The sequence below is a fragment of the Aricia agestis genome, chromosome 8 (assembly GCF_905147365.1).
Source record: "Aricia agestis chromosome 8, ilAriAges1.1, whole genome shotgun sequence".
Taxonomy (NCBI): Eukaryota; Metazoa; Arthropoda; class Insecta; order Lepidoptera; family Lycaenidae; genus Aricia; species Aricia agestis.
The window spans coordinates 16,393,859-16,406,286 of record NC_056413.1 but is presented as its reverse complement, the minus strand read 5'-3'; the positions used below and the strand labels follow the sequence as shown (position 1 = coordinate 16,406,286).

The window sequence follows — 12,428 nt, the reverse complement described above, 5'->3', positions numbered from 1 at the left end:
ATTCAAAATTTTGACATAGGTCCATACATTATCTGTCAAACCCTATATTAAATCGAAGGTTAGTCGTAATTAAATGTCTCTGAGTACGGCGGTAAGAATCATTATCTCTTTGTTAAAATTCCCCTAACAATCTATATCAGTTTTCTTTTTTCTAAAATAGTTCTCTCGACCTCTGGATTCTGAATTTTCTAGCGGCAATAGATTTGTTTGGTGTACAGAAGCTTCGAACAGGTTGAAAAGCAATGTTATGTAGACCGTACGAGGAGCTACGAGTAAATTAAGCGAATCGTCGCGTCTTACGTATTTACTGTTTAGTTAGTATTGTCATTTGTCCCGTATACTACTGCAGGTAAAAAAGAGCGCTACAAACAGAACTCTACGGTCTCTACGCTGGTCGCTGACAATCGATCATTGTAATGTCAATGTCAAATGAGACAGTTTTCACATGTGACACGACACACTTTTCTTTCAACTTTATTGTTATGGCCGCACTCATTAGTCATTACATGTAGAGATCTAAGATGATACCTTAACACGCGACCCCTCCTGACATGACAAAATATTTCACGACCCTTCCCCCCCCCCCCATTGGCTTTTTTTTATCATGTACAGGACCTATGTATTTTTGAAGATTTGCTTCTGTTAAATTGCATCCTTAATCTTTATTTTTTTAAATAAAATAGTCCTTTTAACCTTTGGTGACCCCCCTACAGAAGCTTGGCGTTTGAAAAACACTGTCTTAACTTATGGACATAGATTTCATAATTCATACATGTTCTGGCAAACTCGTAATTTAATTAAAGTTAAGTAATAATTAAGTCTCTTTGAGTGCAGCTTAGAGAGTTCTATATCACCTTTATGAAGAACGTAACTCCCAGCCTAAACGAACCATTAACTTAACGGCTTGTATCGCAAAAACCTTGTGTGATTCTCGCTCGTGACTACCCATGGATGAACCCACGGTAACCACACGGTGAGCCACGGTTCGTCGGTTCCCTATAAACCATTATAAACTGTGCCTTCAACTTCCTCCCTCAGTCACGACTCATGACGCTCCAAGTGACAAGCTTTTGAATTTAGAATGTGCCGTTCGAAAACTTTTGGTTATGTGCCAATTTTTAGGGTTCCGTAGCCAAATGGCAAAAAACGGAACCCTTATAGATTCGTCATGTCTGTCTGTCTGTCCGTCCGTATGTCACAGCCACTTTTCTCCGAAACTATAAGAGCTATACTATTAAAACTTGGAACTACAAAAATGGAAAAATTAATAAAATTTTTAGGGGTCCCATTAGGTGGGTTATAGGTATCATTTTTTCTAACCTGAATAGTTTGCGAGAGAGACTCTTCCAAAGTGGTAAAATGTGTGCCCCCCCCCCCCCCCTCTAACTTCTTAAGTAGGGGTATGATACAATTATCATTGTATAAGTGTAAAAAAAGTATGATGTACATTACTATAAAAACTCACAAACGAAAATTGGTTTGAACGAGATCTAGCTAGTAGTTTTTTATGTAACGTCATAAATGGTAAACCTTAAATTAAATTTCATTAAATCAACTGAAATATAAAAATAAACCAAAAACCTTTTAATTTCATGAAAATAAACCTTAATGCTGCTGCGGAACCAACATCAATTCATGGGCAAGTCCAACTTAACTAAGTACGTTATTTACACCTAGCGCGTGCAAAAATTAATAAATAATTGATTTGATAATATATACTAAGTTACCTCACTCGTTTTTCGATTTATGAAATGAGTATATATATAAGTATAATATTTTAAAAGTACGGTAAGTAATTAGTTTGTGTTTACTTATTTTTTCTCTGGCGAGGACCAATTTTCTGTTTCAGTGAGTTTTTTAACACTGTGGGGAACAGCAAAAGATATAACGAAGGGACACAAAGAAAAAGCTCTAATTACTAAATCTGAGAAAATTTTAAAGAAAATTAAGTGTCCTTTAATTAAATTACTAATTATATTGTCCATAAAGACCGAATTTTTAATTACGGGCGTAATTATGTAAGTAGAAAAATAAGAAAATTGTAAATAAAACGTTTATGTAGATTTTAGGCCAAAGTTTCATTTATAATATGGACCAAACGGTAAATATCACTGTGGTACTAAATCATAAAGTGAATTTTGGTTCATGTTATGTATTTTATTGTTCAAGTAAACTAATATTTGAAAGGAAATAAACATTCACTCGAGTGAACCACTTTTTTTGTGTATAAAGACCCTTCTTCACGATGGACAATGTTGAACAAATACAGGCGACGATCGTAAAGAAATATTCGACGAATAACATCGACGTCGATGGCGCTTACTACAGATGCGCAATCATGGTGACAATCAAGTTTATGTTTCATTGAGAGATTGAAGTATATAGCCATAATATTATGGCGGATTTACATCATATTTTGGTCGAGTTCAATATTCGTGGTGGCTGCGTTTGACAAAATGCAACTAAATTACTGCCTATGAATCAACTTCCCTGATAGTACATTAAACTTTATATAATACACGTTATTCTACACAAATAAACCTATTTTCTATACCTAAATGACCTAATATAATTACCTAATTATTGCCTAATGACCTAACTTGAGCCACAGTCCACACAATGCGGGGGCGAGCTCAAAGGCAGAGATCATCTGATAGCTCTTAGGTATTAGTGCTATTGGCTTTGTGCTTAGCTTGTATTATTGTTGGTTAAGCTTGAAATTTTCCTGGTAATGTTATAATATATTCTCAATCTATTTTAAAAGCTATGTAATAACTAAAAAGTTTAAACACAATCAATTCTAAATCAATAAAAAAACTAAAAAGTATTCCGTGGCATTTAAATTCGTGGCATTATAATGCTACGAATTTAAATGCCACGGTGCATTATAACTGCATATAATCATATACGGAGCTTTTCGTACATTAGGATCAGAATGAATTTAAATAGAGGTAAAAAAAACCCGCTTAGTATAATTTTTGATGAGAACGTAACAAACATCTAGTCACTAGTGTTACCGTTTACCAGTTACATCACTTATGTCTTAACGTGTTTTAGTTACAATACAAAAAGTCCAGTCAATGGGGCATATTACACGCATCAATATTATCACGATTCCGTGATAATATTGATGGTGTAACAGGCCGAATCGCAGTATCGTAGTAGTACTTGTGAATCGCGTGATACTAGAATCATGATAATATTTATGCGTGTAAAACCTGCCAATGGGCAATGATACCATGATTGCGAAGGGCTAGTACCATAGTAAAAGGAGGGGAAGTAAGTTATCTTCATACAAAGGCACCGCGCGCGGCTTGTATGTGTGCGCCATAGTATCAATGCGTCGCCACACGGCACACAACAAAATCTCGGACAATATTTCGGCATAACCAGTCGGGGCTAACACTTTACGCTGCACGCTCGAGCCGCGCCGTGCCACGGCTAAACGAATCAAAAATGTCCGACCATAATCGCAGGAGTAATAGATATTGCTGTGTGTTTGGGTGTTTTAATAGTAATGCAACAATTCCAGAATTGTCTTTGTTTAAATTACCTGTTGAACAGGAAGGTCAGTACTACTCACTTATAACTTATTCTAGCATAATATAATAATTTTTACTTGATGATCAGATACCTACTTACTTCTTTTTTATTGTATTAGTTTTCTATCACACAAAGGAAGTAGGTAGGTAGGTAGATCTACTTTCCCACTAGAACATAGTATAAATAAGATAATGTTTTATGTACTTTTGATCCGTCAACTAATTTGCCGCTATTGCTTTGTTTACGTAATAGTAATTTGCCGATTTCTCTATGTTGTAGACCGTATATTAACTAACTACTACAGTCAATTACTTATTTTAAATCGTAATTAAAAATTAGTAATTGACTGATAATTTTAAATCACAATACACATAAAGCAAAGTTCGAATCATAACAACAGATTTGTTTATAGTATAAGAGACAGGCGTTAGTTTTTAATGTTATTTTACAGGATATTTTTGTAATTTTAGACCGAAATATGCATGCAAATGGCCGAAATATGCCAAAGAATATGCACAATAAAGATTTACTTTTTATTAAATGCCGGGAGACCGCGGCGTTGCCGCTGTTCATGCGGTTGTGCGAACTAAGCGCGGACGGCCGCTCCCACACCAACGCGCCGCCGCGTTTACTATGCTAGTACTTATTGCGAAGCTGTAGACTATACACAACTATTGTTGCAAAACTTCTGAAAAATTCCGAATAATTCCGGAATACTTCTGGGAAAGTTTCTTTAAATTTGAATTATTCAAAATGAATTTAATAAAAAAAATAAGTAATATGAATTTTTATTTATGCTGAAAAATCGTATTTTGCATCAATCATCGATCGCCGCCGCGCATAGAGCGTCGCCCGCCGGCCGCTATCACCGCTTCGCACGCGCCGACTGCCACGGCGAAATATTCGACGGAAACATTCGATTGCGGGGTACGAATCTTTCCGCGGGGTGAGGGAAAACTTCTCCGGGGAGCATCTCCCTTCCGCACCGCCGTCGCCCGCTCGTACGGGCGAGCGAGTCGTGTGAGCGGGCGACGGCGGCGCGGAAGGGAGATGCTCCCCGGAGAAGTTTTCCCTCACCCCGCGGAAAGATTCGTACCCCGCAATCGAATGTTTCCGTCGAATATTTCGCCGGAATTATTCAATGGAAATATACGTGTTTGTTTGTGGTTTGTGGTGGTTGAGTGAATTATTTGTTCAGTGGCACATTACGTTCTTAAGTAAAATATAAATTGTTTATCTATACCTACTTCTAGGTTTAATATTATAAATGCGAAAGTGCGTCTGTTTGCCTGTCTGTCTGTTACCTCTTCACGCTCGAACCGCTGAACCGATTTTGCTGAAAATTGACATGGAAATACTTTGAGTTCCGAGAAAGGACATAGGATAGTTTTTATCCCGGAAAAATGTACGGTTCCGGCGCGATAAACGAATTTTGGCGCAACGGAGTTGCGGGCGTCATCTAGTTTTATTATAAATTAGTAATGGCCAATGGGATCGAGGATCTATACTTACCTACTTATTACTTACTTATATCCATACTATCCATACTAATATATCCTATTGTAAGTAAATCAGAATAAAAACCATAAAAAATAAACGAACTCATATGATTAGGTATTATCAAAGAAAAGTAACAAGCCGTTACCAGCCGCTATTTATCGCTAGTAATGATAATAAGCCAAAAAAGCCGTTTCTCGCCGCTTGGCTAATAATGTTAGTAACCGGCATCACATATTCTTAGATACACAACTAAAGATAAATAGTTTACAGCTTCCAAGCGCAATTTTCCTCGTTTTTTTTTGACAGTTGAAATATTCCCAAAGTTTCGGAATATTTCGGAATACTTCCGAAGTATTCGACGGGAATAATTCGGAATCTTTCCCGCCAGCATCTATATACACAACACAATTATTGATCATATTGTGCTGAAGAATAAATGCCCCTTTACACGTTCTTAATCACGTATGTTGGTCCATAAAAACATGTAGAGGCATGTATTACAATACAGCTTAACTTGTGACTTGACAACTTGATAACTTATGAGTCATGACTCATGTCAGTGGCGGATTTACAAATGTGCCGCCTTAGGCTATTCAATTTTTGCCGAACCTATAACTGACCTTTGAAATTCAATACGTTTAACGTAATTTAGTTAACAACAATCATATCAAAACAAAACATTTTTTGAAAATTTTTAAGATCTCATCATTTTCACAGGGTAAACCTTATATTGTGGTCGTCTCGGCAATATTTTACAAGAAATGTTTTTGGTGGGATTTTTTATTTCTGTAAGATATAAAAAATGGGGCTAAATTCGCCGCCCCTCTAAATCTGCCGCTCCAGCCTACTTAGCCTATTGGTAAATCAGCCACTGACTCATGTATCTTATACAGGGTGTTACGGTATCGCAATATTCCCACTACAGGGTGCTCCAATTGCGAAAGAGCTTAGAATCGAGTATTCCCACTGTTTTTGCCGATGCCTTGTTCGATTGTACATAAAGAAACTGGTTCAGTTCTCATGATCTTACCAATAATAAATCACGCTCTGCCACGGTAAATTCAACTCTATAATTTGGTTATAAGGTGTGTTTTTGTATGTTGATTTATCGTCTGTATATCGAATAGTTAATTAGTTTTGCACGATACGGTTGTAATTATGTTTTGTCATGTTCAGGCTTTTATTAAACGTTTGTGAAGCCGACTTTATGTAGAGAAAATATTATCTTGCGTAGACATAATATTATTTAAGTAGTCGATGGTTCAAAAAATGGAGCCCTCTCTATTTTTTCTATTTGTGATGTTTTGATGATACAGTGTTGAAAACACTATCAGACAACTGCAGATTTTTTTCTAATTTCCTAAATTTTTTTCCTAATAAAGTGACCCAAAGCTGGAATAGTTTTCGTATTTCGAATTTGGAAACAGATTCTCGTACCTAGAATGACAATTCGATAATAGTTTCATTTTTGCTTTACACTTAGCTTGATTATAAAATTGAACATCACTTAACTTACTCGTGTGTTTTGTCTCTATCGCTCAATTTAAAGTAGGCAACAACAAAACATTAAAATAAGCTTTTCTACATTGTGTTATACACAATTAATAGCAGCTCAGGGATTACACCTGAATTAGGATTATACCGTATTAAGCACAACAATGCGAATCCCTATTTTAATATTCACAGCGTCGTTTAGCGAAATGACAGATTTATTGTACGGAGCCATTAAACGGTAATCAAAACAAAAGAAGCGCAGCAATTGTCAACAAAATGGGCGCCGCAATAAACTCTATAATTTCATTGTTCGTTAGTTTGTCTAATTATAGTAAGTAATGCTAATCTCTGGAACTACTGGTTACAAATGAAAAAATATTTTTGTGTTCGATATGTACTATAATATTATTATGTCATTAATCGAGGAAGGCTATAATAGTAAATTGTATAACATCTAGGAGCGAAATATTATAAGAAAATGTGGAAAATATTCTATGTTTATGGCACAGATATAGATAGACCACATAGGGCATAGGCTAATTTTTGCTGGAATACGTACGGTTACAACATACAGCGAAATACCTTATTCGTCGCGGAGTCGTTGTATTTAAAAAAAACCGGCCAAGTGCGTGTTGGGTCACGCGCAATATAGGGTTCCGAACTTACGTAGTACCGCTAGTTTATTTTTATTTTTTGTATGGTCAATGAATGTGCATTTATTACGTGTTTTACACTACTAACAACATCATCTCAGTTACTTTCAAAGAATTTTGAACGAATAGTTTCTTTATACTTCGCCGAATACATTTTTTTAGTTGATCGACTATTACTCAATAACTTATGAAGTCTTCTTAGCTGCGATAGTTTTCCTTTTAAATTCAGCATATTTCCTACCCCCGTGAATTTTTTCACATTTCCAGAAACAACCGTTTAGCTGGTAGAATGGGGGGACACTGGACTCTAACGATTTTTTCCTTTAAAACTTAATATTTCACAAATGGATCCTTAAATCAGAAAATGATCTAAAAATACCCATAATATTTAAAAAAAACCTATCCAACGACACCCCACGCGATGGGGTGGGGTTGGGAAAAAAAAATCATTCCCGCTTGATGTACACATCCCCCTACAGGGGAGGTACCATAAAATATTTTTGTAAGATATTATGTACCGTTTTGTCGGCATCATTAAAATGTGTATTCATGCCAAATTACAGCTATGTAGGTCCTATAGTCTCTGAGCAAAACCGCGGCCAGACAGACAGACAGACAGACGGAAAGACGGACGGACAGACCGAAACTATAAGGGTTCCTTGTTGACTACGGAACCCAAAAAAGGCGATGAAAACAAAAGCGCGGCAATTGTCAACAAAATGGCCGCCGCAATAAAATGGCGGATAACGGCGGGAACTCCGTGTAAAGTAAAGTGGACTAGAAACTAGATGATATCTACTAGGAAATGTATCGATTATGTATTGTTATAGCCTCGTCGTGATTCTCTATCGGTATTCTAAATACCAGCTGGGGAAATACGCGCTAACGTCCTTTCCCTTGATATTGTACAACAACCAGTTAGATCAGTTACATTTCAGTTTTACATTGTACAGTTGACTTTATTACATTGTACAATTACATTGTACAGTTGACTTTATTCTAACGCCCGCCGAAAAAAGAGGGGTATTATGAGATTTATACTAACGAAAACTTAAATACTTTAAGAACCAAATCAAATATTATGTTATGTGTCCGGTTGATAATATGCAAACGTTGACCGTGGAAATAAGAGGCGGAAAAACTTCTATTTCATCGTGATTACGTTTGGAAAATTTGTTTTTTACTCTTTCTTGGCAAGCTGTATTTAAACAATAAAATGTCACAATCACAGAAATAGACGTACCCAGCCACCTCATCTTGTCCCATATTATATTCAACACAGCCACGCCACAAAGCCTTCAGAAGACCTTGCGGCGTATTAACTTTAATAACTTCTACTTCGCTCCCAATCCAATCGAACTGAACTTCAGCACCCCGATTCTTTTAATCCAAGACCAATGCAGCTTCGATATGGTTTCAATACAGTATCAAGAAACTACAAAATTGTGTATGGCTGTTTAATCGATCTGAGTGGTAAAATTAAAAACTCAGGCGTTGGATGTTTTTAAGGTGTTATGAGAATACCCCCAAACAAACAAAATCAATTTTGCTGTTTAATAGCAATGGCCCAAGAGCCAGAGTTTCGTCATTTTATAAAAGCTGAAGTTTTTCCTATAAATATTTTTTTATAATAATATAAAATTAAAAAAAATAAAAAAAAAATCCTACAGAGGAAAGAACGACCAGCAACTATGAATATTCGGTCGCGCTTACTTTAGGATGTATCCAGTTCTACCTAACCTTCGATAATAATAATAATAATAATAATATCTATGGACGCTTCACACCACGTCAGTCTGGCCCCGTGCTAAGTACCTAAAGGACTTGTGTTACAGGTACCAGACAACAGATATATATTTAATACTTTTATACTATACATATATTTAAGATTTTTTTTTATTATATCATACACATATTTAATACACATCCAGACCCGGGAACTTTGAAAACTCTTTGTTCCGTCGGCGGGATTCGAACCCGCGACCTCCGGCTTGTGCTACCGACGCGCTCACCACTGAGCCACAGAGGTCGTCAAAATAAATCGTCGATAAAGTATAAAGTTCAATTTTTTTTCTTTTTTTCTTTGGAATAACTGTACGAATCTCGTCCCCACTATCGGATACTTACGACAATTGCTTTCTACTACCAGACCTCCTCAAAGTCAGAACTTAAGGGGTGTCTGGCAGTGGGAAGCAATTAAAAAAGGCAACGGTTTAGAACGAAGCTGTTTTAATGTTGTAGGATCTAAGCAGAATAAGGGTACGGAACTTCTCAGTTAGTTCCTTTGAAATATCTATTTCTTATGAAACGTACTTTATTAGTTTTAATGAAACATTTATTGTGTAAATTCTATGGTTGCCGATGAAGACGGTCTACCACTTTTCAGTCTTATTATGATATTTCTTACCTATGAGGTTAAAATATTACTTAATACTCTTCTAATATTGCGAGTGCCCATTGGCGACGCGCGACGGTAATTGATTTCTACCAAGTGACCCGTTTGCTTGTCTAATTTTATTTAAAAAGAAATATTATACAGTATGTAACGTATCAATTGTACCTTAACCTTTCTTCGGTCCTCTCGGTGGGATTCGAACCCACAACCTCAGGCATGAACATCAAAGCAGACAGCAGTAACCACAGTGAAGCTGGATTACATTCAAAGCTGCAGAAAGTAGCAATAATGTTGCTGGCAATACGACTGTCCAACAGAACAATCCAACTTGATACGAGCACATTTGGACTCTCGCCAGCAACTTCTTGCTTCAATATATCTTTTATTTGTCAACAGAAACAAAACATTTTAAAGTTTCTCTTTCCTTTTTAATTTCTATTGCATATGTCGCAGCCGACTGGTTTAAATAGCCGTTTAATCAAACAGCTAGCCCTTTGACTGAACAACGCCATTCAATCACACGGCTATACGTCGTTTAGCCGACTTGTTGATTACAACGTTCAACACTACAGCTAGACGACGGTTAGCCAACTGGTTTGTTTTTGTTTTGGCGGGGGGCTGCGCCCACCGAGCCCCCCTTTTATTTAAACCAGTCGGCTGCGACACATACACAACTTACGTTAGATACTGTGTATTTTGCCGTAAGATAGCCAACTCGTGCTAAAATTTAAAGCACACAATCAATTTAATATTTGACATATTATGTAAATTAAAAACTAGGTAGCTGTCCCGGTGAACTTCGTGTCACAGGTCACTTTAAAACCTTCCCTGGACTTCTACGAATATTTTGAGACTAAAATCAACCCAATTCGTTCAGCCGTTTTCTAGTTTTAGCGCGACTAACACATTTGGAAATCCATTTTTATATATAAGAAGAAGATATAATAATAATAATAATAATATACTAATATTGTAAATGCGAAAGTGTATCTGTCTGTCACTCTGCACCTCTTCACGCCCCAACCGCTAAACCGATTTTGCTGAAATTTGGTATGGAGATATAGCAAATAATACCTATATAGAATATAATTTTTTTCAACACACAACATATACAGAATAGAAAATAAAAAGTAAAAAAGACTTAAGCTATGTAAAATTATAATTATAGGTACTATGTACAATTATAATTATGTGATGTCAAAAATTAATATAGAGAGATAAGCAGCGGGCATCATCTAGTAAATAATAAAAACTTCGTCATGAAATATTTCATTGTTTGTTGCAGATAACTCCGCAAAGCTGGCGTCCCTCTAGTCAACATGGATTCCGAGAGGTAAGGAAAATTAATTATAGACGTAGGGGATGAAGTTACTGATTAACATTTTTGAAAATTTTGTTTTTTTTTCATAAAAAAAAAAGGCTTTAGGACCGGAAAAATGATTTACAATATAAATGTGGATTTTATATTGCATACGCTCGCCCTGATTATATGTAACTATGTATAACATAATATGAGTATCTCAGACATACTTACGGATGGAGTCATGCAAATCATGGGAGAGCCATGCTTCGGCACGAATGGGCCGGCTCGACCGGATAAATACCACGTTCTCACAGAAAACCGGCGTGAAACAGCGCTTGCGCTGTGTTTCGCCGAGTGAGTGAGTTTACCGGAGGCCCAATCCCCTAACCCCTACCCTATTCCCTTCCCTACCCTCAACTATTCCCTTCCCTTCCCTTCCCTACCCTCCCCTATTACCCTATTCCCTCTTAAAAGGCCGGCAACGCAATGCGAGTGTCCATGGGCGACGGATGTTGCTTTCCATCAGGTGACCCGTTTGCTCGTTTGCCCCCTTATTTCATAAAAAAAAAACAAGATTCTGTCGCAGTAGGCCGAGTAACCTAGTACCAAATTTAGCTGAGAGGGCCAGGCCCCCTCATCGTTTATCTCCAAACCAACTAGCAACAGACTAGTTATAGCCACAATTAAACTACTCGTACCATGGTCTTAACCAGACCAGTAGCTTAGACCCTTTCGAAAAAAAAGTAACAAAATCGAGTCTCTACGTCGCTACGTGCTATGCGCTACGTCGAACTTAATCGCGTCTTCAATTTTGTCTACATTTCTAGACTAAAATTGATTGTAACGGAGTACATTCCTTCTGATAATGATGATGATGACGACAGTAGATTAATCTGCTTACGTGTGGATTCGGCTTATGGTGTATAATCTATTTCAATTAAGTAATATCCAATGATCCATCCATCCATCCATCGATTAGGTACCTACCTAATCGATTTTCTCTCGATATTATGAAGCAAAATGTAAAGTAAAATATGAGATTCCTTCCTTCCTTTTAGTACCGCTTCTGAATATAATTTTCATTGTATTTTTACTACTAAAATTAATTGTAATAATAGAATAATTATTATTTAGAGTTGCTTAAGTTCAAAGAAATTTGCTTAGTAAGAGAGCTTTAATTTATAACAATTCGTATGCCCTCGACCCGAAAAAGAAAACAATCACAGAAAAATTAACAAATAGACGTACAAGCTAAAATATACTTTACTGTGAGTAATGAGAAGCGATTATCCCCTGATGTAATATTTGCAACTGCATTCGCGTTCGAATTTTATAAATATTTGAACATGTTCGAGAGTTGAGAGTATTTGCACAGGTAATCTGTTTTATTTAGCGCTAAATTAAAGTTTGTCTAATAATTTAATTTGTAATTTGTTATATTACAATCTAATGGCGCCTTCTCACGGCGCGTATTATCGCAGGCCGCGCCGCGCCCGCTCGAGCCACGCGCCGTGTGAAGGGGTGGCGCAGCGCGGCTGGT

The 12,428-nt window shown here is 36.7% G+C and overlaps 1 protein-coding gene across 2 annotated transcripts in view; it reads left to right on the top strand.

The window, feature by feature from the left end:
* LOC121729373 overlaps window positions 1-12,428 on the top strand; it is a 170,213-nt gene that overhangs the window by 119,578 nt on the left and 38,207 nt on the right. For both annotated transcript variants that reach the window (XM_042117858.1, XM_042117856.1), the window contains one exon: window positions 10,871-10,918. In XM_042117858.1, coding sequence (XP_041973792.1) covers window positions 10,905-10,918 — 14 coding nt within the window. In that variant the 5' untranslated portion in view covers window positions 10,871-10,904. The remainder of the gene's footprint in view (window positions 1-10,870; window positions 10,919-12,428) is intronic.